Source organism: Oryctolagus cuniculus, chromosome 19, assembly GCF_964237555.1.
Source record: "Oryctolagus cuniculus chromosome 19, mOryCun1.1, whole genome shotgun sequence".
Lineage (NCBI taxonomy): Eukaryota > Metazoa > Chordata > Mammalia > Lagomorpha > Leporidae > Oryctolagus > Oryctolagus cuniculus.
This window is the reverse complement of record NC_091450.1, coordinates 36252510-36279422: the sequence shown is the minus strand read 5'-3', so window position 1 is coordinate 36279422 and position 26913 is coordinate 36252510. Positions and strand designations below refer to the sequence as shown.

At 66.7% G+C, this 26913-nt stretch overlaps 1 protein-coding gene across 1 annotated transcript; it reads right to left on the bottom strand.

Moving 5' to 3' along the window:
* DNAAF5 (dynein axonemal assembly factor 5) lies at positions 1–26913 on the bottom strand. The gene is made up of 13 exons (XM_051835231.2): positions 26293–26913; positions 25950–26134; positions 21478–21602; positions 19152–19270; positions 13929–14161; positions 13462–13674; positions 10607–10750; positions 9365–9533; positions 7234–7381; positions 6299–6449; positions 5230–5386; positions 4007–4198; positions 1–703 (listed from the first exon to the last, which is right to left on the bottom strand). Exons 1-13 carry the CDS (start codon positions 26873–26875, stop codon positions 567–569), a joined length of 2556 nt encoding a protein of 851 aa, XP_051691191.1. The 5' UTR covers positions 26876–26913; the 3' UTR covers positions 1–566.

The following is a 26913-nucleotide window of genomic DNA, read 5'->3' as shown; positions in this document are numbered from 1 at the left end:
TAATTATAATAAATATTTTTAGTTAACTCTCCAACCATCAAAGCATAAATGTTAACATCTGTTAGAAAATGTACACAGCACCCGTGTGTTAACGCGAGCGTCGGCCCGAGAGCGCGCCCGTGGCCAACGCTCCTTTAGGCACTTGGTGTGGCCGGGGCTGGGCGGCGGGGAGCGGGCGCCCTGGCCTGCGCTGCGGGACGCCGTGTGGCTGCGTTGCGTTCCCCGCCCACGTCCCTGAGAGCTGGAACCAGGGCGGGGGGAGACGCGCTGGTAACCACTTGGGTTTCTCTGCCTTCAATGTGGGACGTGGGTTCGGAGGCGGGAGCGGGGCCAGCAGGGCCGGCAGCCGCACTGGACGCTGCTGTTTCAGATGACTGCGGCCTCTCGTGGACGTGGACGCGACGTGAGCACACGCGCTGCTGGGGCTATTTCAGGAAGCGCCGGGGCCAGCAGGTTCCAGCTGTCTCCACCTTCCTCGGCCCTACCGCCGGAGGGAGGGGCCGTCTGCGGGCCGAAGGGTCGGGGCGGGCGAGGAGGGGCCTGGCTCTGCTCCCGGCCCAGCGGGGTCACTGCGCGGCCGGCGTGGCCTGCACGTGCCGCAGCAGCTGCTCGCAGTAGGCGGCTGAGCGGTGCTTGTGGACTACGGCCTCCGTCTCCCTCACCAGGAGGCTGGGGAACAGGCCGCTGCCCTCCTTGAGGGTACCTGCAAGACAGCACGCCATGAGCACGCCAGGAACACGCCACACACACACTGTGAACACGCCAGGCACATGCCTGCACACGCCATGAACACACTGCACACACCCCACGAACATGCCACACACCAGGCACATGCCGTGCACGCGCCATGAACACTGCATACATGCCACAAACATGCCACACACACCAGGAACACACCGTGAACACGCCATGCACACACCAGGTACACACAGCTCAGCACCCCACGTTGGGAGTTGTGCTCAGCAATCTCAACACAGAACTCAGATCCACTTGGCATCACTGGAGGCCCTCCAGGGCTTCGCGTGGCACTGGGCCTGGGACACAGGGTCTCCACGTGGCACTGGGCCTGGGACACAGGGTCTCCACGTGGCACTGGGCCTGGGACGCAGGGTCTCCACGTGGCACTGGGCCTGGGACACAGGGTCTCCACGTGGCACTGGGCCTGGGACGCAGGGTCTCCACGTGGCATTGGGCCTGGGACGCAGGGTCTCCACGTGGCACTGGGCCTGGGATGCAGGGTCTCCACGTGGCACTGGGCCTGGGACGCAGGGTCTCCACGTGGCACTGGGCCTGGGATGCAGGGTCTCCGGGTGGCACTGGGCCTGGGACGCAGGGTCTCCGCGTGGCACTGGGCCTTGGACGTAGAGTCTCCACGTGGCACTGGGCCCGGGACGCAGGGTCTCTGGGTGGCACTGGGCCTGGGACACAGGGTCTCCACATGGCACTGGGCCTGGGACACAGGGTCTCTGGGTGGCACTGGGCCCGGGATGCAGGGTCTCCGGGTGGCACTGGGCCTGGGACGCAGGGTCTCCACGTGGCACTGGGCCCGGGATGCAGGGTCTCTGCATGGCACCGTGGGACCCGGACACAGGGCCCCACGTGGCACTGGCCCTGGGACACAGGGTGTCCACGTGGCACTGGGCCCAGGACGCAGGGTCTCCGGGTGGCACTGGGCCTGGGACACAGGGTCTCCACATGGCACTGGGCCTGGGACACAGGGTCTCTGGGTGGCACTGGGCCCGGGATGCAGGGTCTCTGGGTGGCACTGGGCCCGGGACGCAGGGTCTCCACGTGGCACTGGGCCTGGGATGCAGGGTCTCTGCATGGCACCGTGGGACCCGGACACAGGGCCCCACGTGGCACTGGCCCTGGGACACAGGGTGTCCATGTGGCACTGGACCCAGGACGCGGCTCACGTCAAGGCCAAGTAGCAGCTGCTGGCGCTGCCGCCTCTAGCCCGTGCCCACGGCAGCCTGCCTGCGTCGACAACACAAGGCCCACCCACGCCCTGTGCTGGCAGGGGTAAGCGGGAAAGCGTCTGGGGTCCACAGTGCCATGCACGAGAGAAAGTGGGAGGGGGAGGCAGCGGGCGCTGCAGGGAGCCCCTTGGCAGACCCCTGCGACCCTGAGAGGCTGCGACACCGTCAGGCATCAGTGTCCACCAGGCAGCTGGACGCATGCGGGGAGCCGAGGATGGGGCTGGCCCGAGGCAGGTGGGGAGGGCGCCGAGGGAGGGAGCAGGGGTACTGTGAGCGCGCGGGCACGAGGAGCAGCCGAGCCTGCAGGTGCCTCGGTAGGGCAGGGGGTGGGGGGAGGGCTCGCAGGAGGGGAGGGCCAGGGTCTGTGCTGTAGCAGAAGTGGGGGTGCTCCCAGTTCCTGGGAGAGGCTAGGCGGCTGGGGGGATGGTGGGGCAGAGCGAGGCCCCGAGGGAGGCTGTGCGGGACAGCAGAGGGGTGAAGCTGCCCACAGGATGTGGGTCAGCCCCAGGCTGTGGCTGGGACATGAAGTGACCACTCCAAGGTGGGCAGAGGACCAGCAGAGGACGGAGAGTGGACAGAGATGGGGCGGGGCTGGGTGTACCAAGGGAATCTGGGGGCCACGGGGAGTGGAGGGTGGGTCCTGGGGCCCAACCCAGCACCAGCACGACGGCTGCGGCCCGAGTCGCCTGTCTCCCCAGCACCCAGAGAGCACTCACCTGGCGGCCAGACCCCCTGCTGTGGGCTCGCCCACCCACTCGCAAACAAGCCGAGGCCAGGATTCAGGGCCATGTTCTCGGGGAGAGCCCACAGTGCCGCGGCCAAGGACAAGACCCGACTCACACGAGAAACCAGATCCCACGGATCATATGCCCGCCACGGTAGGCATGGGCCCTCCTCTAACCCCGACCGGTGTGGCCGCCACCCCACTAAGAGCTGAGGTCTCCCAGGGATGTGACAAGGGCATGGCCAGCTGCCCCGCGGGCAGGGGACGACCCCTGGTGGGGTCAGCTGGAACAGCCACGGCCCCACCCTTCTCTACACAGTGGTGCCACGTGTGGGAGACCTGGCCACTGACTCTGGCCACTGCAGGCATCGGGGGAGCACCCGGGGGACGGTGGCTGGCGCCTCCTCTCTCTCTCTCTCTCTCTCTCAAGCACCCGGGGGACGGTGGCTGGCGCCTCCTCTCCCTCTCTCTCTCAAGCACCCGGGGGACAGTGGCTGGCGCCTCCTCTCTCTCTCTCTCTCAAGCACCCGGGGGACGGTGGCTGGCGCCTCCTCTCCCTCTCTCTCTCTCTCTAACACCCGGGGGACGGTGGCTGGCGCCTCCTCTCTCTCTCTCTCAAGCACCCGGGGGACGGTGGCTGGCGCCTCCTCTCTCTCTCTCTCTCTCTCAAGCACCCGGGGGACGGTGGCTGGCGCCTCCTCTCTCTCTCTCTCTCTCAACACCCGGGGGACGGTGGCTGGCGCCTCCTCTCTCTCTCTCTCTCTCTCTCTAGCACCCGGTGGACGGTGGCTGGCGCCTCCTCTCTCTCTCTCTCTCTCTAACACCCGGGGGACGGTGGCTGGCGCCTCCTCTCTCTCTCTCTAACACCCGGGGGACGGTGGCTGGCGCCTCCTCTCTCTCTCTCTCTCTCTAGCACCCGGTGGACGGTGGCTGGCGCCTCCTCCCTCCCTCTCTCTCTCTCTCTCAAGCACCCGGGGGACGGTGGCTGGCGCCTCCGCTCTCTCTCTCTCTCTCTCTCTCTCTCTCTCTCTCTCTAACACCCGGGGGACGGTGGCTGGCGCCTCCTCTCTTTCTGAGACAAGAACATGCTTCCCTCCTGAACCACGAGGCCAGCAGCGAGGCCGGGCTCTTCAGCCTGAGCCACCCGTCCCGGACGCCCACGTGCGCACAGAGACGACGTGAGAATGGCTGGCAGAGGCCTGTGTGACCCCACGGGGTGCGGTCCAGAAGCACACCCTGACCGCAGGCCCAGGCGCCGGCCCACAGCACACGGGCCCCACCGGGCAGTTCCGGGAGGCCTCACCTAAAACCGCGTCCTGGATGGCGCTCTCGGGGTCGTCCAGGTGCACGAGGAGCTCCCTGTACAGGTGCTGGACGTCGCCCTGGTACTGAGCCCGGCCCTCGGCGCTCCCCACGCACTTCAGCCACGTGGCCAGGGTGGAGGCCGCCGCCACCCGCACCTCGTTGGAGACGTCATCCAGGCGTTTCAGGAGCTCTGGCAGGAGGGGCAGGGGGCAACAGTGACCTCAGGGCTCACCCAGGACGAAGCCCACGCGGCCGCTCCCACAACTGCCCAGCAGCTCCAGACCCGGGCAGCAGGGGCTCTGCACAGCACCGGGCCAGCACAGCGCCCCCTGCTGGCAGTTCCCTCCTTCCTCTCCCGTCCCTGTCAGGTTCACTGACTTATCTGCAAGGCCGGGCAGACACGGGCTCTGCACCCGCTGGCTCTCTCCCCAGAGGGCTGCAGCGGCAGGGCCGGGCCAGGCTGGAGCCAGGAGCCCGGAGCTCCACCCCGGTCTCCCCCGTGGGGGGCGGGGGCCCAAGGACTCAGGCAGCCTCCGCTGCTTCCCAGGTGCAGTCTCAGGAATGCTATTCTGCCTTTCAAATAAACGAGTAAACGAATCTTTTTAAAAACCCAACTAAGCACTCTTTTCCAGGAAACCTTGAACTTACGAAGTGTCTCGGGCACACAGAGGCACAGAGGGACTAGGCCCTGTGTCCACCCCCGTCCACCCGGGTCCTCGTTCCCGCAGTCGGCAGAGCCACTGCTGGGCCCCCAGAGTTGCCACCCCGTCCTCTGCTTCCCTTCCGGCTTCTGCGGGTTCACCGGGCTGTGAGGAGGCTCCCGTGGGCTCTGGGTGCTTTGCAAGTGCACCCCCCGCGGTGGGCCGCCTCCCCCTGTGCCGAGCAGTGCATGGCTCCCCGGTGGCTTCTGAATGGCCCCCCTGTGCCCGGCCCCTGTCAGCTGTCTGGTGGCAACACCAGGGCCATGCTGGCACTCCCTGCCGCCAGCACAGCCGGAGCCCGCAGAGCCCACCCAGGGTCCTGTTCTCACGCCGGGGCCTGGCCACCGCTCCTGCTCCAGGCGGGGCCTGGCAGCCCTGGGGCGCCCGCCCGGTGCACTTGCCGCCCTGGGTCATGCCGTGCAGAGACGTCTGATTCAGCACCCGACCCTCGCCTTCCTGTAGCCACACAGGAACCTGACAAAGCCCGCACACCAGCGCCCTGAGACCGAGCTCGCCCTACCTGGGTAGATCTTGAGGAACGCGTCCGGGTCGCTCGTGGCTCCGCAGCTCTTTAAAAACGTGTCAAGGATGCGACAGGACGTCAGCCGTGTCCTCTGGGAGTCGTCCTCCAGGGTGGTGAGAAGCTGGGGCAGCAGCGCCTCCCTCACGGCCACCACCTGCCACAGCACACAGGGCTGACCTGGCCTCCGCCGCCCACCCACCGTGACCCTCGTGCCTTGCTTATTGTCCAGTTACTTATCACATGAAACAGGGCCGCCCCCGCCCGCTGCCTCACTCCCCAAACGCCTGCAAAGGTCAGGGCCTAGAGCCCGGTCTGGGTCTTCCACATGGGTGGCGGGGGCACAGCACTTGAGGCATCGCCGCCATCTCCCAGGCTGCACCAGCTGGAAGCTGGAGACAGACGCAGCGCCAGGGTCCAATCCCGGCCCTCTGACGGGGCCCCAGCACCCGGCCTGACACAAACGTAACCGAGGGGCTGGCACTGCGGTGCAGTGGGCACAGCCGTGGCCTGTGGCGCCCACATCCCACATGGGCACTGGTTCAAGTCCCGGCTGCTCCACTCCCGATCCAGCTCCCTGCTGGTGGCCTGGGAAGCAGTGGAAGACGGCCCAAGTGCCTGGGCCCCTGCAACCGTGTGGGAGACCCGGAAGAGGGTCCTGGCTCCCGGACTGGCCCAGCTGTGACCACTGCAGCCATCTGGGGAGTGAACCCGAGGATGGAGGACCCGTGCTGCGGTCACTCTGCCTTTCAGGTACACAAATGTAGACAAAGCTGTGGACAACACGACTTACACAGGCGAACGGTTTCTGTCCAACCTGGACAGCGGTTGTTAGAGACCCAGCATCCACAACTCCGTGTGAGGCACGGGTCCTACACACGCGGCCCGGGCACGCGGCCACCACTTCAGTCAGGAGCAACCTCTCTGTCCACCAGCAGGTGGCGCGCACACGCCGAGCGGGGGCAGGGGAACTGTCCCGCTTCAGCTCAGACGGCCACAGCGGAACACAGCCTCCTGCCGCTGCAGCCTGCGCCGCCGCCCTGCGGCCTCTGCCCCCTCCCCGCCGTACCTGCTGTGCCGACAGCAGGTCGCTGCTGGTCAGCGCCCACAGGCAGGCCACGGCGGCCGTGCGGACGGCGGCGGCGGTCTTTCCCGCGTGCCACTGCAGGTTGGGCGCCAGGATGTCCTTTACCACCGTCTCCAGGTAGCCGTGGAACTGCCTGCCAAGCAGAGGGCGTGAGGCGGAGCAGGCCGGGGGGAGGGGCCGAGCCGGGACTGCTGCACACACACCCGCCCGCCCGGCAAGCCACTCTGCACACAGCAGTTTGCTCCCAGCTCCGCCAGCCGCGGAGGGGCCTCGGGACGGCCACGGCCCCTGCTGTCCACGCTCGGACCCGTCACGGGCATCGCAACAGAGCCTGGCCTGGGTGGCCTCACGGGAGAGAAGCCCGGAGCTCACGAGAACCAAGCGCCCCAAACCCCATCACGGGTCGGCAGTGCCAGGGTCCAATGCCAGGCAGACTGGAATCCTGACAGCACGTCCCAGGCCAGGGGCCCCAGCCCTGACTCCCAGGCCAGGGGCCCCAGCCCCGACTCCCCCAGCCCCCACTCCCAGGCCAGGGGGTTCCAGTCCAACTCCCAGGCTGGAGACCCCAGCCCCAAGTCCACAAGCTCCGACTACCCCAGCCCCGACTCCCAGGTGTCCTCATTTCACTGGACAGCGACAACTCCATCACCTGACGCCACCTCACACTGACTGTGCCAGGGTCCATTCCTGGGGCACTGTGGGGACACAGTCCACAGAGACCACCCCTCCCCCTCCCCCCCGCGTCCTGAGACCACCCCTCGCCCTCACCCCCGTGTCCTGGGACCACCCTCACCCTTACTCTGAGGCCGTGTCTAGGGGACCCTTCCCCACACTGCGGGTTTCCCCCACCTGGACTCACTGCGGGTTTCCCCCACCTGGACTCCAGCCCAGGCTCTGCACACCGGGGTCCGACCTACCCCTGGGAGTTGACGGTGTCCTTCGGCCGGAGCAGCAGCTGGGTCAGCAGGGACAGGAGCTTCAGGCGCATCTGTGGGTCCTGGGCGGGCTGGAGGCAGGCCCTGAGCGTGGGGAACACCTGGGGCAGTACCTCTCCGACGGCCGGGCCTGCGGAACAGCAGCCGGTGTGGGCGCAGGTGGACGGCCGGCGGGAGCCCCCCTCACCCCCAGCGGCCTCTGCTCTGGACCGTCCAGGCGGGCACCCCGGGAGACAGAGCGTCGTCGCCCCGACCTCCCGCACCAGCCATCGGAGAGCTTCCTGCCTCCCAGGGCGGCCAGCTCCTGAGCCCGCAGCCATCGCCCCGCCCCCGCCCCTGCCCCAGGACGCGTCACTCATACCCTGTGGGCTCTGTGACGCCAGGGGACGCCCAGCAGCTCCGAGCGCTGCTGTCTCATGGGGGGTGGGGGGGATGGAGTCCCATTTATTTATTTGCTGGTTCACTCCACAGATGCCGGGAGCTCCACCCAGGTCTCCCACGTGCCGCCCCCACTGCCTCTCGGGGTGCACACCAGCAGGGAGCTGGGACGCGGAGCAGGTGTCCCTGTGCACACGCCCACCCCATGCCAGCTGTCTCACACACGGAGACAGACCTAGCGCTCCTGTTTAATGCCCGGGTTAATCAAGAGCATCTGTCGCTCGTGGCTCAGCACCACGGACCCCACGCACGGAAGGACATCGCTGACCGCAGGCAGGCGCGGGGCAGAGCGAGGCAGGCGCTGGGCCTGAAAACCTCCGCTGTCCTGCTGCGGTGCCAGCCAGGTTCCCTGCGAACCCGCCCACCCCAACCCCAACAGGCTCCGCGGGGGCTTCCCACACGCGCAGGGCTGCCACAGCCCGCGAGTCCCCATCACCAGGTGTCCGCGTGGGCGGTGGGGACTCAGCCCCGTGAGCCGCGGCTGCCCCCGCCCCGGGTGTTTGTCCTGCCCTGTGCAGCATTTCCGTGTGCTCCCCGTCCTGGCTATGCGTGTCCTCCCCACAGCACCCACGCTGACTGCGTGTCCTCCCCACAGCACCCACATGCTCACTGCGTGTCCTCCCCCACAGCACCCACATGCTCACTGCGTGTCCTCCCCACAGCACCCACATGCTCACTGCGTGTCCTCCCCACAGCACCCACATGCTCACTGCGTGTCCTCCCTCACAGCACCCACGCTGACTGCGTGTCCTCCCCACAGCACCCACGCTGACTGCGTGTCCTCCCCACAGCACCCACGCTGACTGCGTGTCCTCCCCACAGCACCCACATGCTCACTGCGTGTCCTCCCCACAGCACCCACATGCTCACTGCGTGTCCTCCCCACAGCACCCACATGCTCACTGCGTGTCCTCCCTCACAGCACCCACGCTGACTGCGTGTCCTCCCCACAGCACCCACGCTGACTGCGTGTCCTCCCCACAGCACCCACGCTGACTGCGTGTCCTCCCCACAGCACCCACATGCTCACTGCGTGTCCTCCCCACAGCACCCACATGCTCACTGCGTGTCCTCCCCACAGCACCCACATGCTCACTGTGTCCTCCCCCACAGCACCCACGCTGACTGCGTGTCCTCCCCACAGCACCCACATGCTGATTGAGTAGGCACACGCACAGCACCCACACGCTGAGTGGGCACACGCACAGCACCCCCGAGTCCTGGCTCTGGCTCCTGGTGCACACCCGGGAGGCTGTGGTGACACTCGTGTGCGTGGGAAACCTGCTTGCAGCTCCTGGCTGCAGGCGCCGGGGTGAACTGCAGACGGCGTCTCCCTACAGAGCACGCTGGCCAGGCCGTGAGTCAGCTGGCGCCGCACAGGGCTCAGCCCCGGGCCCCGGCACGAGACCAGCTCCGAGGGGTGCCGTCCCCGTCTGCGGCAACGCCGGCCTCCCTCAAAGCGCCGTCCCGGCGCCCTGCCCGCGGGGAGCAGTCCACACAGAGGAGCCGTGGAGAAGCCCCGGGCCCGGCTGACTCACGGGCGGCCCCAGCCAGGGCCTCCAGCGTCTGCCCGGCAGTCTCCAGGCGCTGCGCCCAGGTCCCGCTCTCCGCGGGCAGCGGCCAGGCTGTGGCACAGTGGCCCTCGCCGAGGCCCTCTGCCGGGGGAGGGGCTCACCTGCCTGGGTGACGACAACGCAGAACTGCATGAGCTCGGCCACGTGCACGGTCCAGCTGCCGTGGGAGGCGGTCAGCCCCTCCAGGAGTGGGCCCAGGTGCTTCCGATAGAGGTCCCGGCTGCCCGTCACCTTCTCCACAGCCGCCAGAGAGGCCAGGGTCTCCTCAGCCTGCGAGCAAATCCAGGGGACGGCAGCTCTGGCACTCAGGCCCCCCACAGCCCCCCAGGGGATGGCAGCTCTGACACTCAGGCCCCCCACAGCCCCCCAGGGGACGGCAGCTCTGACACTCAGGCCCCCCACAGCCCCCCAGGGGACGGCAGCTCCGACACTCAGGCCCCCCACAGCCCCCCAGGGGATGGCAGCTCCAACACTCAGGCCCCCCACAGCCCCCCAGGGGATGGCAGCTCCAACACTCAGGCCCCCCACAGCCCCCCAGGGGATGGCAGCTCCAACACTCAGGCCCCCCACAGCCCCCCAGGGGATGGCAGCTCCGGCACTCAGGCCCCCCACAGCCCCCCAAGGGACGGCAGCTCCGACACTCAGGCCCCCCACAGCCCCCCAGGGGACGGCAGCTCCGACACTCAGGCCCCCCACAGCCCCCCAGGGGACGGCAGCTCTGACACTCAGGCCCCCCACAGCCCCCCAGGGGACGGCAGCTCTGGCACTAAGGCTCCCCAGGACCCCCACAGCCACCCACGCCACTTCAGCAGGGCGAGCCCCCGAGGCCCCCCGACCCCACGCATGTCTCAAGGCTGCGTGCACAGCAGACGTGCACCTGCTCACGATGCCAGACCCAGAGGACCCACCGAGAGCAGGGGCTCGGTCTGGGACCAGGACCAGGACCAGGGGGACTGAACACGCTGGATGCTGGGCGGCCTCTTCCCCACCTAGCACCTCCACTTGGCTGGACTCACGGACGTCACCCCACAGGGGAACCAAGGGTGACAGCTCAGGGACAAAGCCGGCTGGCCTGTAACCCAGGCCTCCGACAACTGGCCCACACCGCGCTGGGAGGCCTGGGGGCCCTGGGAGCAGCTGGCCCAGCCCTCAGGGCAGAGACCACAGCTGTCTGCACCACAGTAACCCAGGATGACCACGGGGCCCTGCCCAACTCGAGCCACACGTGCGGCCCTACAAGCCCTCCGGATGCAGCCTTCCGTCCCGCCTGCTCCCGTGCGACTCCACTGCCCCGGAGCCCGGCTCTGCCCGCGGTGCCCCGACCTCCTCTTCAGGACGCTCACCTTGTCCTGGAGGCCCGAGGTCCCCGGCACGGCCATGACGGTCACCAGCACCTGCACGAGCTGCAGGCCGCACTCCCTGCAGTCCTCCTGGCACACGGACACCAGGGCCTGCACGCACAGCAGCAGATTCTGCAGGAAGCCGTCCTGGGGAGAACAGCACACGGTCAGGGCCCTGGACAGCACGCACGGCCCACGGGCAGGGCTCGCGGTCGGGGCCCTGGACAGCACGCGCGGCCCACGGGCAGGGCTCGCGGTCGGGGCCCTGGACAGCACGCGCGGCCCACGGGCAGGGCTCGCGGTCGGGGCCCTGGACAGCACGCGCGGCCCACGGGCAGGGCTCGCGGTCGGGGCCCTGGACAGCACGCGCGGCTCACGAGAGGGAGACCACTTGAGGTGCCTCCAGCGCAGGGCGCTGAGCCCGACAGGAGCACATGGGGGACACAGAACCCAGAGAGAGTGAAGGCACGCGTGCTGTGTGCAATGGCCCTGGCGTGTGGCCTGTACAGGTGCTGCCTGCCAGAGCCCACACGAGTGACAGCTGAGGACAGTTGCGCAGTGCAGTTACGCCATCAGCCGGGACGCCCACACCCGTCCGAGGCCTGGCTCCAGCCCCAGCCGCTCTGCTCCCGATGCAGCCTCCAGCAGGGAAGACAGGCGCTCAGACCCCTGCCCCCGTGGGATGACCCAGCAGAGTCCTGGCTGAGGCCTGGCCGCGCCCCGGCTGTTGCCGCCGTTTGGGGAGTGAGCCCACAGACAGAAGCATACGCTCCACGTCCCTCTGCCTTTCCAGTAAGTAATATTAACAGAGAGCAAGAAACAACAGCCTGTTCTGGATTTGCTTAGACACCCTAGAGCTCTCAGAATTAAAAAGAAAACATGGGGCCCACGCTGTGGCGCAGCAGGTAAAGCCAGTCTGCGCTGCCGGCATCCCATATGGGCGCTGGTTCGAGTCCCAGCTGCTCCACTTCTGATTCGGCTCTGTGCTGTGGCCTGGGAAGGCAGTGGAAGATGCCCACGTCCTTGGGCCCTGCACCCCATGGGAGACCTGGAGGAAGCTCCTGGCTTTGGCCTGGCCCAGTTGCAGCCATTGAGGCCATCTGGGGAGTGAACCAGCTGATGGAAGACCTCTCTCTACTCCCTCTCTGTAACTCTACGGGAGGGAGGGAGGGAGTCGCGGCGTGGGTCAGGCGGGCTGGAAGGGGCCGGGCCGCTCGTGCTGCTGCTCTTCCTGCTGTTGCGCAGTTCCGGATGCTGCTACGGCCCCGGTTCTCCCAGAGAGCAAACACATAAAAACCTCATTGTCCAGAAAGCGCGTCCTGCCCCAAGCTCTCCTCACGGTGACCCATGGGTCACTGCAGGAGCAGGAACCACGCCCCGGTGGCCAGCATGGTGCAGACGGGCACCACACGGCACGGCCTCCTGCTTGGGAGGGGACTGGACAGGTGCTGGGCTGCTGCATTCACCTGCACATGGGAAGATGGGGCCACGCGTGTGAGGGGGCTGCACGTGTGTGACGGGGTGCACGCATGAGGGGGCTGCACACAGGAAGATGGGGCCACGTGTGTGAGGGGGGCTGCACGTGTGTGACGGGGTGCACGCATGAGGGGGCTGCACATGGGAAGATGGGGCCACGCATGTGAGGGGGGCTGCACGCATGAGGGGGCTGCACACAGGAAGATGGGGCCACGCGTGTGAGGGGGCTGCACGCGTGTGATGGGGTGCACGCATGAGGGGGCTGCACACAGGAAGATGGGGCTACACACACGAGGGGGCTGCACACATGTGACGGGGCTCCATCTCTGTCCTGACATCACTGTGTGAACGCCTCCTCTGTGAAACCACAAGTGGGGGACCAAACACAGAACCTGGGCTCGCAGGGCCCGGCCTGGGACTCGAGTCTCCGTGACCAACAGGAAGACACAGCCCACGCGTGCTCTGCCGCCAGGCCTGTGGGACACAACTCTGCACACGACCCTCCCAGCCACAGCCTGCGGGGAACTGGTGCTTCTGGTTCGCCAGTGCGTGTAGGGAGGGACCCACAGTGGGCCTGGGCTGGGGCTGACGCGGCAGCGGTGGGCAGCTCGTTCCCACCCCTCCAACCCCCGCTTCCCTGTGCCCAACAGGCTCCCAGGGATGCCCACGGCACGGCTGGGACCCAGCACCCCACCAGGGGACAGAGCAGGGCACAGATGACTGTCCACAGCTGAACCCACCTGCTGCAGCCGCCAGCCCCGACCCCAGCCCTCCTTTGGGGCTCCAGCAGTTATTGGCAAAGTCGATGCCGCGGCACAGGCAGCCCTGGGGAGCACCGGCAGTGCAGACGGACGCTGCCAGGGCCTTGCAAAGTCCAGGACAGTGTCCCTAGGGCGAGGTCCAGTGCCTTGGCCGCCTGAGCTCAGCCGCAGGGGGCTCACCACACCACACAGGTGCACCGGCCTGTGTGCAGAGCCCCTGGCCAGAGATTTGAGGCGCATCTGCCGGATGCCACACGAGGCCGTGCACAGCCATGCCGTGGGTGTGGCACATGCAGCGAGATTCGTGCCCTTGCCACTGGGGGAGCGCATATGTCCCCAGAGCCCTGTCCTGTCCCTGGCCGCTGGCGGCAGCAGGTCCAGGACTCTCCCGGCCGGGCTGTGACCCGCTCTGAACCTTCAGCAAGCCAGGCACGGACCACAGGGCGCCAGCAGCGTGGCCGGTACAGCCGAGCAAGGGGAGAGCCATGGATCCAGACGGCCACAGCTGGAGGTCCCGACAGGCGGCTGGCCACCCTGGGCCCTGCCCGGGGTTGGCGCACGCTCGGCATGGAGCAGCCGGGAACCCTGGGACCCGTCCCCCCGCGCCCCGGCACCCCTTACGCTCTCAGAGCCCTGGCAGAGGTGCGGCTGGGCCAGCTCCGTGGCCAGGACCTTCAGGTGTGGCTGGAGGGCTTCCCGGGGGCAGCCCCGAATGACGGCAGCGAGGACCAGCAGGCCCGCGGGGCTGGGCGACCGCTTCAGCAGGGGCAGCAGCAGCTTCAGCGTCACCTCTGGGCTGACGAAGGCGCCGACGAGCTCTGCAGACCGCGTGCACTGCGGAGACACGGCGGACGCCAGGCATGAGGCGGGGCCCCCCACAGGCCCGCGTGAGACACAGGACACGGCCTTGGTGACCGGAGGTGCAGCCGTGGACACAGCAGCGTGGGCTGACCCCGGGGCTTCTCCACAAGCGGAGAGGCCACCCCCACACGGCCACGCAACACCATCGTGGGGACAACAGCCGGCGGCCGGGGTTTCGGGCTGAGGGAGACGGCCACGTCCCAGGACCCGCGACGCTGCGTACTCACACTGCTGACCACGGCCGGCTCCTCGTCGGCGCAGGCGTGGCACAGGGTCCGGAGCACGGCCTCCAGGTGCTGTGTGGCGTGGTCCTCGGCGTGCAGCAGCAGCATGGCCAGCAGCCGCGCGGACTTCACCCTGGTCCCCGCCACCCAGTCGCTGATGTCGTGGCAGATGGCGGGCAGCACCTTGGACAGGTTCCTGCGGACGAGCTCCCGACAGCCCAGCACCGGGCGGCTCTCTGGGGGACGGGAGAAACCCGATGAGACTCAGAATTTCTGTGGTTCCGTGGACAGTGCCGTCACCCACGTGAGGCACCCCTACAGGGCCACAGGAGCCCCCAAACTCTCAAGACAGAAACAAAGCCACGCAGCCAGCGCCCAGCTCACCGCGGGTGCCTGTGAAAACTGCTCCCCGGGCCCGTGTAGCCACAGATCTGTGACAGATGAGCCGGCATGTTCTAGAACGCCACGTCAGACTTGCGTGGGACACACGCATGACCGGCCGTGCTGTGCTAAGTGTACGTCCCCTCCCGTCCCCAAAGGCTGTCCTGTCACGTGGCCATCAGTGAGGAGACGTAACCAGCTGTGCAGGGTAACTGCACCACCCCTCCACTGCCGAGGGCTGTCCTGACGTGGCCGTGCCCAGCCGTGCCAAGTGCGTGTCCCCTCCTGTCGCCTAGGGCTGTCACATGCATGACCGGCTGAGATGCCGAGGGCTGTCCTGGGGCGTGGCTGTCTGTGACGTGGACCTGCACAACTGCTGACCCCTGCACCTGCTGATGAGCACGGAGCTGCTTCCAGCCTGCAGTGCTGCAAACGCGGCTGTGCGTGCGTGTGGGTGGGCGCTCCCGTGAGTGGACCCGTGCCATCACGTTCCCTGATGGTTGGAACGGCAGGGCCACGTGGCGGGGGGGGGGCAGTTTCAGGCGTCACTGTCCCCGCAGGCAGTCCCAGACGCGCTGGCCCCGTCCCTGTGGCTTTAACGTAACCTCCTCCGTGGGCTGCGTCAGGGTCACCTTCCTCGCCGAAGTCTCTGCAAACCGCTTGGCTGCCTGCACCCTGGCCACGCAGGAGCCCTCGGCCTCCAGCTCCCCGTCACTCCCGTCACAGCGCGTGCCCAGCAGAGCCGCCCGGCCCAGGCTGTCCAGCAGAAACCCACCGCCCACACGTGTCGTCCACTTCTTGTCCGCACCCGGGGGCCATCTAGATCCCAGGCGCTGGTCTCTGCCCGTCGCCGCTCCGGGCCGCCCATGACTCCACGTCATCCTTAGGGTCAGTTTGTCAATTTGTACAAAGCCGACTGAGAATTTCGATTAAAAGACTTTTTTGGTAAACAATGATTTTCTCCTCCTTCCTAAACAAAGGTTCGTTTGTTTATTTATTTTATTTGAAGAGCAGAGAGAGAATACAGTGAGAGGGTGTGCCACCATCTGCTGGTTCTCTCTCCAAAAATCTCGCAACAGCTGGGCCTGGGCCAGTGCCAGTGGCAGCCAGATCAGAAAAGCTGGGACTCGAACCAGGCGCTCATGGATGGAGGCGTCCCAAGTGCGGCTCGACTTGCCGCGCCACGCCGCCCGCTCCTGGTGCAGAGGCTTTGACTTTAAAAACTCACGCCCCTCGGCAGGTGGAAACGGAGCCACGCCAGGCAGGGTTTAACTTAACTCTAACACCGAGAACCATGGAGCCTTCAGACCCGCCTCCGGCGCCCACTCCTGTCCCTCCTGGTCGTGCGCTACAGAGTCAGCTCCCAAAGGCTCAGCTTGTCTGTCTGCTCAGAGGAGCTCACCGTGACCCTGCAGAGGGAGCAGGCCAGCCTGCAGGTCCCCTGCCTCGCTGAGAACACGGCTGCCGCGGGGACCTGTGGCTGGGACGCAGGAGGTCCCCAGGTTTGGCTCCCGGCTCCGCGGTGGCCTGAGGCCGTGTTCCATCTCGGCACAGCAGACAGAACCCCGGGAACCCTGGGCCAGGCGTGCCAGGCGGCCACCTGCTCGCTGACCACTGCCTGGGCTGCTTTTCCATCCTGGTGCCACCTCCCCGTGGTGGCAGACACGACGGGGCCTGTGAAGCTGCGAAGCCCACAAGCTGGCCGCCACAGCGGCTGCTTCCCCCCAGAGCTGCTGGTCCTGGACCACATGTCCAGCCCTGCGGCCGTGCATGAGCAGCGGCGTGGCTGCACGGCCCCCCCGAACGCCTGGACGGCCGTCTCCAGCTTTCTTGCACTGAAAGCTTCCCCACGCACGCCTAAGTGGCCCCTTCCACACACACGACTGCTTCATCTGAGTCCGCGCTGATGGTGGTGTCCCCAGCTGGGAGGGCACTGGGGGGTCCCTGCAGGCCAGGCCACACCGCACGGGCCGGCTGGGCCTCAGCACTGTCGCGGACGCGGGGCTCTCTGCCTCTTTGTTAGATGAATTCCACTGCTTGGCTGATGAAGTGAAGTCAAGCAGCAGGCGTCTAAAAGCCCCCAAAGCAGCGACTTCCAGAACGAGCCGGTACGGGAGCGACCCCAGCTCTGTTCCCAGGGCGTTCCACGTGAACACACAGTCAGCTCAGCTGGGAAGCGAATCCGCTCATGCCCAGATCTCGTGATAAGACCAGGCCAGCGGTCAGGAGGGGCCGAGGGACACTGGGCGCCCTCCCCACGGCCCCCATGCCACACTGCGGGGCTGCAGGTTCCTGCCCCTCAGCCAAGCCGCCACGGCCTGTCCCTGGGCGAGGTCACCAGGGTCACGGAGCGCACACAGCAGCGCTGATCCTGGCCCTGCTCTGAGCTGCACTCGAGGGAGTCAGGCGGCCACACTACCAGCACCCAGCTGTGTAGACGGCCCACGCCCACGTCGCCTGAGCTGCGGCTCCGGCCTGCTCCTCTCCAGGGGAACCCTGCACAGGGGCTGCTCCCCCCAGGACTCACCAGGCAGAAAGCACCGTCGCTCGGGGGAGAGGAGGGCAGAGGCCCCAGCCGGCGCCCGAGCACACGCGTGTTCACCGCCACCGCCCGTGCTCCTCCCGCTCACGGCCATCCTGACAAGCAAACCGCTCCAGCCCCCACACGTGCTCAGCGCATCCCAGGCGTGACCAGAGCTCCGGGGAGCACCAGGTAGCACCACGGGCACTGGAGAACCCACACCCAACACACAGTCGGGGCCAGGCGCACCTGCGGCTTTCAAACACCTCCCGTCTGTCACGAACACGAGCCACCGTCTGGCTTCCAGGTCCGACCACGGCCAAGTGAGCCCAGCAGCTGGGGAGGAGGCACCCACCCCACCCTCGGCGCAGGGGCAGGCCTAACACCCACACGGCCTTTCTGCCTGGGCTCTGCATCTGCAACGCACACTGCGTTTTTTTTTTTTTTTTTTTTTTTTTGACAGGCAGAGTGGACAGTGAGAGAGAGAGACAGAGAGAGAAAGGTCTTCCTTTGCCGCTGGTTCACCCTCCAATGGCCGCCGCTGCAGCCGGCGCACCGCGCTGATCCGATGGCAGGAGCCAGGAGCCAGGTGCTTTTTCCTGGTCTCCCATGGGGTGCAGGGCCCAAGCACCTGGGCCATCCTCCACTGCACTCCCTGGCCATAGCAGAGAGCTGGCCTGGAAGAGGGGCAACCGGGACAGAATCCGGCGCCCCAACCGGGACTAGAACCCGGTGTGCCGGCGCCGCAAGGTGGAGGATTAGCCTATTGAGCCACGGCGCCGGCTTCACTGCGTTTTCAAACTGACTGTGAGCCAGAGCAAACCCTGCCCGCACCCAAGAGGGCGTGGCCCCGGGGCCAGCTTCACAGCGCGGGGAGCGAGGCCGCGGGGCAGACGGCGGCCGGGTCGGGCAGCAGAGCAGACGGGACCCCAGGGAGCTGGCGCCAGCCTCCACGGCTCACAGCACTGACCCCAGAGGGGTCTGAGTTCAGGCCATGCCAGCACTGACCAGGCCGGGGTGGAGGGGTGGGGGTGGGGGTTACTCGCCGGCCTGGGCTACACCCCTGCCCACGTTTGTTCTTGTCGGTGTGCAGTACTGGATTTAAGAGAACAGCCCAGAAGGGACAGGGAGTGGCGCAGCAGCTAGGACGGCTCCCCACACCTGAGCCCCTCGTCCCAGCTGGCTCCACCCCCATCCCACACTGCAGCCCCTCCTCCCAGGTCAGGCTCCACCCCCACCCCACACCTGAACCCCTCATCCCAGCCCAGGCTCCACCCCCACCCCACACTGCAGCCCCTCATTCCAGCCCAGGCTCCACCCCACCCCGCACCTGAGCCCCTCATCCCAGCCCAGGCTCCACCCCCACCCCACACCTGAGCCCCTCGTCCCAGCCCAGGCTCCACCCCCACCCCACACCTGAGCCCCTCGTCCCAACCCAGGCTCCACCCCCACCCCACACCTGAGCCCCTCGTCCCAGCCCAGGCTCCACCCCCACCTCACACTGCAGCCCCTCGTCCCAGCCCAGGCTCCACCCCCACCCCACACCTGAGCCCCTCGTCCCAGCCCAGGCTCCACCCCCACCCCACACTGCAGCCCCTCATCCCAGCCCTGGCCCCACCCCCACCCCACACTTGAGCCCCTCGTCCCAGCTGGCTCCACCCCCACCCCACACTGCAGCCCCTCGTCCCAGCCCAGGCTCCACCTCCGAGCCCAGCTCCCTGCTAACCGCGCCCTGGGAGGTTCAGATGTGGACCAAGTTCCCGGCCCAGCCGGGGTAGTCGTGGCCACCTGGCGAGTGACCCGGAGGCCACAGACCCTGTCTTGTCGCCCTGCCTTTGGAATAAGTAGAAACAGACACACACACGCACACGCACACACGTGCACAGGTGCATTTCACAGCCCACGAGGGAGAGCCTCCTCCCGGGAGTGACAGGGTTTCCGGAGCAGCGTCAGGGCTATGGGGCCAGGCACTGGTGGCCCGGTGAGGACAGGAGGGGCACGGGGGCTCGTGACCCACGCCTGGAGCTGTTTCTGGTAAAGTGGCCCCTTCCTGGTCACCTGGAGTCTTCCCCCAGTGCCAGGATGCCACAGGCCCCGCAGCCTTGAGACCTGGGGGGGGGGGGGGACGGACACCGCCCAGCTGTGCACGCGGACACTTCCAGGGGCCCACAGGAGCCCACGCGATCTCCACAGCACAACTGTCAGGAGGGAACAGGCCCTGCTGGCCTCCCGGGGGCCACGCCCTGTGCAGGGAGCAGCGCCCAGCCCGGCACCTCCTGGGGCACCCAGAATCCCTTGTGGTTCCCCAGCGAAGCGCCACTCACCTTGCAGGGGGAAGTGGGGTGGGGGCGGCGAGGCGAAGTCCAGCTTATCTTTCAGGTCCGCCTCGTTCTCCCGCTGCCACTGCAGCCCAACCTGCTCCCAGAGGCCCGCGGCCGACCGCCTGCGGAACGAGAGGAGAGCGCCTCACTCAGACTCTTCCACGGACACACGGGGACCACGGAGATCCTGGGCTCTTCCACGGACACACGGGGACCACGGAGATCCTGGGCTCTTCCACGGACACATGGGGACCACGGAGATCCTGGGCTCCTCCACGGACACATGGGGACCACGGAGATCCTGGGCTCCTCCACGGGGTCCACGGTGCGCCTGGATCCCTCCATGGATACACAGGGACCATGGTGCACCTGGGCTCTTCCACGGGGACCACGGTGCGCCTGGATTCCTCATGGATACACAGGGTCCACGGTGCGCCTGGGCTCCTCCAGGGACACACATCCAATCCCAGGGACAACTGGCTCATCCCTACCCCGCCTGTCAGGGCCAGATCCTGTCAGCTGAGCAAGGTGGGGGTGGTGCTGTGGGACCCCACACAGGGGGGACCACCACCGAGGAGGATCACAGCGGTGCAAGTGCAGTCCTGGACAACACCGGAAACCAGACAAGCTGACCGCCGTCAACTGAGACGGCTCTGCCACGGAAGGGACACGGGGCAGCTACATGAGAGTCACCCTCCCCACAGACTCAGGGCAGCTGTGTGCTGAGTCACCCCCACCCTGCAGGGACACAGGGCAGCTGTGTGCTGAGTCACCCTCCCCCCCTGCAGGGACACAGGGCAGCTGTGTGCTGAGTCACCCCCCCTGCAGGGACACAGGGCAGCTGTGTGCTGACTCACCCTCCCCCCACAGGGACACAGGGCAGCTGTGTGCTGAGTCACCCCCACCCTGCAGGGACACAGGGCAGCTGTGTGCTGAGTCACCCTCCCCCCGCAGGGACACAGGGCAGCTGTGTGCTGAGTCACCTCCCCACAGACACAGGGCAGCTGTGTGCTGAGTCACCCTCCCCCTGCAGGGACACAGGGCAGCTACATGAGAGTCACCCTCCCCCACAGACTCAGGGCAGCTGTGTGCTGAGTCACCCCCCCTGCAGGGACACAGGGCAGCTGAGTGCTGAGTCACCCTCCCCCTGCAGGGACACAGGGCAGCTGCAGCTGTGTGCTGAGTCACCCTCCCCCCCTGCAGGGACACAGGGCAGCTGTGTGCTGAGTCACCCTCCCCCCCCCCCCCGCAGGGACACAGGGCAGCTGTGTGCTGAGTCACCCTCCCCCCCTGCAGGGACACAGGGCAGCTGAGTGCTGAGTCACCCTCCCCCCCCCCCCCGCAGGGACACAGGGCAGCTGTGTGCTGAGTCACCTCCCCACAGACACAGGGCAGCTGTGTGCTGACTCACCCTCCCCTGCAGGGACTCAGGGCAGCTGTGTGCTGAGTCACCCCCCCTGCAGGGACACAGGGCAGCTGTGTGCTGACTCACCCTCCCCCTGCAGGGACACAAGGCAGCTGTGTGCTGAGTCACCCTCCCCCTGCAGGGACTCAGGGCAGCTGTGTGCTGAGTCACCCTCCCCCTGCAGGGACACAGGGCAGCTGTGTGCTGAGTCACCCCCACCCTGCAGGGACAGAGGGCAGTTGTGTGCTGAGTCACCCTCCCCCTGCAGGGACTCAGGGCAGTTGTGTGCTGACTCACCCTCCCCCTGCAGGGACACAGGGCAGCTGTGTGCTGAGTCACCCCCACCCTGCAGGGACACAGGGCAGCTGTGTGCTGAGTCACCCTCCCCCTGCAGGGACTCAGGGCAGCTGTGTGCTGAGTCACCCTCCCCCTGCAGGGACACAGGGCAGCTGTGTGCTGACTCACCCTCCCCCTGCAGGGACACAGGGCAGCTGTGTGCTGAGTCACCCTCCCCCTGCAGGGACACAGGGCAGCTGTGTGCTGACTCACCCTCCCCCTGCAGGGACACAGGGCAGCTGTGTGCTGAGTCACCCCCACCCTGCAGGGACACAGGGCAGCTGTGTGCTGAGTCACCCTCCCCCTGCAGGGACTCAGGGCAGCTGTGTGCTGACTCACCCTCCCCCTGCAGGGACACAGGGCAGCTGCAGCTGTGTGCTGAGTCACCCTCCCCCTGCAGGGACACAGGGCAGCTGTGTGCTGAGTCACCTCCCCAGAGACACAGGGCAGCTGTGTGCTGAGTCACCCTCCCCCTGCAGGGACTCAGGGCAGCTGTGTGCTGAGTCACCTCCCCACAGACACAGGGCAGGTGACTGCAGGTGACTGCCCGGCTCCCGTCCTGGACTCAGGCCCAGCACGCACACTCACCGGATGTCCGGCATTTCGTCATCGATGCTGGACAGTAACAAGGGGATGAGCTTGTGGAAATACGAGTAGCGGTCTCGCAGGTCCAGCAGCCAGCTGCCCACCACCGACGTCACCGCCTGTCGCACCTACAGGCACAGAAGCCATGGAGCTCAGGGGGACGGCACCAGCCCGAGGCCAGCCCTCCCCTCGGCTGGCCAGCGGGTTCACCTAGGCCACGGCGGGGACCGTGGCTGCTGCCTCAGCAATGCCAGTGGCAACGTGGGCTCCCCCGGCCAGAGCGGGCGCCGCTCCCGTCCCCGCCCCCGCAGGGCTGCTCAGTGGGCTCCCCCGGCTGGCGTCACACCTGCACCCCAGCTCACACACACAGCAGTGACCTCACACACCTGCACCCACAGCTACACACAGCAGTGACCTCACACACCTGTACCCAGTACACACACACAGTGACCTCACACACCTGCACCCAGTACACACACAGTGACCTCACAACCTGTACCCAGTACACACACAGTGACCTCACACACCTGCACCCAGTACACACACACAGCGACCTCACACACCTGCACCCAGTACACACACAGTGACCTCACAACCTGTACCCAGTACACACACAGTGACCTCACACACCTGCACCCACAGCTACACACACAGTGACCTCACACACCTGCACCCAGTACACACACACAGTGACCTGACACACCTACACCCAGTACACACACAGCAGTGACCTCACACACCTACACCCAGTACACACACAGTGACCTCACACACCTGCACCCAGTACACACAGCAGTGACCTCACACACCTGCACCCAGAACACACAGCAGTGACCTCACACACCTGCACCCAGTACACATACAGTGACCTCACACACCTGCACCCAGTACACACACAGTGACCTCACAAACCTGTACCCAGTACACACACACAGTGACCTCACACCTGCACCCAGTACACACACAGCGACCTCACACACCTGCACCCAGAACACACACAATGACCTCACACACCTGCACCCAGTACACACACAGCAGTGACCTCACACACCTGCACCCAGTACACATACACAGTGACCTCACACACCTGCACCCAGTACACACACAGTGACCTCACACACCTGCACCCAGTACACACACAGCAGTGACCTCACACACCTACACCCAGTACACACACACAGTGACCTCACACACCTGCACCCAGTACACACACAGCAGTGACCTCACACACCTGTACCCAGTACACACACACAGTTGACCTCACACACCTGCACCCAGTACACACACAGTGACCTCACACACCTGCACCCAGTATACACAGCAGTGACCTCACACACCTGCACCCAGTACACACACAGCAGTGACCTCACACACCTGCACCCAGTACACACACAGTGACCTCACACACCTGCACCCAGTACACACACAGTGACCTCACACACCTGCACCCAGTACACACACAGCACTGACCTCACACACCTGCACCCAGTACACACACACAGAGTGACCTCACACACCTGCACCCATTACACACAGTGACCTCACACACCTGCACCCAGTACACACAGCAGTGACCTCACACACCTGCACCCAGTACACACACACAGTGACCTCACACACCTGCACCCAGTACACACACAGCAGTGACCTCACACACCTGCACCCAGTACACACACAGTGACCTCACACACCTGCACCCAGTACACACACATTTGACCTCACACACCTGCACCCAGTACACACACAGTGACCTCACACACCTGCACCCAGTACACACACAGCAGTGACCTCACACACCTGCACTCAGTACACACACAGCTGTGACCTCACACACCTACACCCAGTACACACACACAGTGACCTCACACACCTGCACCCAGTACACACACAGCAGTGACCTCACACACCAGCACCCAGTACACACACACACAGTGACCTCACACACCTGCACCCAGTACACACACAGTGACCTCACACACCTGCACCCAGTACACACATAGCACTGACCTCACACACCTGTACCCAGTACACACAGCAGTGACCTCACACACCTGCACCCAGTACACACACAGTGACCTCACACACCTGTACCCAGTACACACAGCAGTGACCTCACACACCTGCACCACAGCTACACACAGCAGTGACCTCACACACCTGCACTCAGCTCACACACAGCAGTGACCTCACACACCTGTACCCAGTACACACACAGCAGTGACCTCACACACCTGCACCCAGTACACACACACAGTGACCTCACACACCTGTACCCAGTACACACACAGCAGTGACCTCACACACCTGCACCCAGCTCACACACAGCAGTGACCTCACACACCTGCACCCAGTACACACAGCAGTGACCTCACACACCTGTACCCAGTACACACAGCAGTGACCATCCACCAGCTGTCTCTGCGCCTTCCTGAGCTGCCCTTTGTGGCCAGGGACTGTGGCCAGGGATGGCTCGGCCCACAGTCAGACTGGTCGCCAGCTGCGCTGGAGGCACAGAGGGACAGGGCAGGGCTCCCGAGGGGGCACAGTCGGTGAGGCACGCAGTCCAGTGGGGCAGACATGGCCTGAGTGGAGCCCAGGAGACATGGACACAGCAGAGTTCCAGGCAGGTGCGGGCTGCACCTGGAGCCCACACCCGATGCACCCAGCACAAAGCATCACAGACGAACTGAGTCAAGACCCTGTCCTGGCCCCAAAACCCCCTTCACCCTGCCACCTGCACACCCTCTCCATCCCCCTCCCTGCCCCTGCACACCCTCCCCATCCCCCTCCCTGCCCCTGCACACCCTCCCCATCCCCCTCCCTGCACCTGCACACCCTCCCCATCCCCCTCCCTGCACCGCACACCCTCCCCATCCCCCTCCCTGCACCTGCACACCCTCCCCATCCCCCTCCCTGCACCGCACACCCTCCCCATCCCCCTCCCTGCACCTGCACACACCCTCCCCATCCCCCAGAATGCACCTGCACACACACCCTCCCCATCCCCACCCTGCACCTGCACACCCTCCCCATCCCCCACAATGCACTTGCACACACACCCTCCCCATCCCCCAGAATGCACCTGCACACACACACCCCCATCCCCCATGATGCACCTGCACACACACCTTCCTTATCCCCCATGATGCACCTGCACACACACCCTCCCCCAATCCCACCCTGCAGCTGCACACACCCTCCCCATCCCCCACCCTGCACCTGTGCACAGACCCTCCCCCTCATCCGCTGCCCTACAGGCAGCCACAGCCCTGGTGGCCGGTGACTCAGGGCACTGTCATCCACACATCGCTACAGCAAAGCTGTGCCCTGCACCACACGCAGCGTCACGCACGCAAATTCCCAGGAACGAGGGGAGGCAAAGGTTGCGCCAAGTGGGCGGCCTGGGACAGCAGTCAGACCCTGAACTGGGTGGGCAGGGCCGCCCCTCACACACCGACCCCCGTCCCCAGCAGGACTCGGCCATCTACTCCCAGGCACACAGAACACCCAAGACAGCAGGGCCCAGCAGGCACGTGTACACCCGTGCTCTCCACAGCCAGCGCAGGAGCAACACATGTGCCAGCAAGACACGTGCACAGGGCGGACACAGTGACATGCTACACGCTACACGGACGGCAACCAACACACACACACGTTACACGGAAGGCTAGGAGACAGCGACCAACACACACGCCACACGGAGGGGCTGGGAGATGGCGACCACCACACACACACACTACACGGAGAACCTGGGAGACAGCGACCAACAGACACACACTACACGGAGGGCCTGGGAGACAGTGATCCACACACACACACACACACACTACACGGAGGACCTGGGAGACAGTGATCCACACACACACACACTACATAGAGGACCTGGGAGACGGTGATACACACACACACACTACATGGAAGACCTGGGAGACAGCGACCAACCCACACACACTACACGGAGGGCCTGGGAGACGGTGATCCACACACACACACACTACACAGACAACCTGGGAGATGGTAATCCACACCCACAACCACACCCACACACACGCACACCCACACACACTACACGGAGGGCCTGGGAGACGGCGAAGCGTGTTCCGTGCAGCTCCGCTCCCATGAACGCCCAGTGCTCAGGGACAGGGGGAGCGGTGGGAGGGGGTGTGGGGGACCACGAGTGGCCGCCTGGGAGTCACCCCAGTCCCCGGGACAGCGTGGCTGTGACTCAAGGTGACAAATCTCACAAGACGAGGGACTGACGCACGCCGCCCGCGAGCTCAGCAGTGACATGGGTGGGGTGGGCAGCGGGGGCCTGGCTGCTCACGCAGAGGTGGACGGACGAGGTGGCCACTGCCCCCTCTCACGGCTGCCACCGGCACCTCCGCCCGGCTCCCAGGGTCACGCGGTGTCTCCGTCCACCGCTGCCCCGACCCGACCCAGCCCGGCCCCCGCCCCCGGGGCACCCCGGCCGTTACCTGCGGGACGTCGTCGAACAGCCGCTGGGCCAGGTGCGGCAGCACGTCGTCCAGGGCCTTGCTGGCGCCCAGCAGGACCACAGTGCCCGTGGCCTCGGTGGCGGCCACGCGGACCTTCCAGTGCTGGTGGGTAATGGTGTGCATCAGCGGCGCGGTCAGGGCCTCGGCCTGCAGGTGGAAGTGGTCTGCGGGGCAGCGGGGCCGCGGTGAGCGGGGCCTCCCCGCGCAGGGACCCCGGGGAAGGGCGCGCGGGAGTCCCGGGCCGGGGTCCCCTGGGGGACAGGCGCCCGGCCACGCCCACCCCGCCAGGCCACGCCCACCCCGCCTGCCCCGCCCCGCTCACCCGGCGTGGCCCGCGCCAGGGCGGCGGCGCACGCGCAGCTCTCGCGGCGCACGGCGGCGAAGGGGTCGCGCAGGGTGCAGCGCAGCACGCGCACCGCGTCGTCCAGGTGCGGCGCGGCCGCGGCGCCGCCCAGCTCCACGGCCAGGCCGAGCAGCCGCACGAGCGCCAGGCGCAGCTCCTCGCACGGCTCCGGCGGCGGCCGCGCGGGGTCCGGGCCGGCCAGGCGCGCGGCCAGCGCGGGCAGCAGGTGCGGCAGGGCGTCGCGGGGGCGCGCGGCGCGCCGCAGGCCCAGCGCCAGCAGGTGCGCGGCCAGCGCGCGGCAGCCCTCGGCGGGGTCGGCGAGGCGGCGCAGCAGGCGCGGCAGCAGCAGGCGCGCCCAGGGGCCCTGGAAGGCGGCGGGGTCGGCGGCGGGCAGCGCCGCGTCCTCTTCCTCCAGCGCACAGCGCAGGGCCTCCAGGGCGCGCCGCCGCCCCAGCTTGCTCTCGGCTTCCAGACCCGGCAGCAGGCGGCCCAGCGCGCGGCTCAGCTCGGCCGCCGCGGCCGCCTCGTCCGGGCCCGACGACGCCACCTCCGTCGCCGCCATCTTTCCGCGTTGCTCGTCGCCACGGGAACCGGCGCTTT

Excerpts from the sequence above, each read along its gene's own strand:
- DNAAF5 (XM_051835231.2), bottom strand. The coding sequence starts at position 26,875 with ATGGCGGCGACGGAGGTGGCGTCGTCGGGCCCGGACGAGGCGGCCGCG. Across the intron at positions 19,271-21,477 it reads GACGAAATGCCGGACATCCG|GCGGTCGGCCGCGGGCCTCT; the intron begins GTGAGTGTGCGT and ends CTCGTTCCGCAG. Across the intron at positions 5,387-6,298 it reads ACCTGCTGTCGGCACAGCAG|GTGGTGGCCGTGAGGGAGGC; the intron begins GTACGGCGGGGA and ends GTGCTGTGGCAG.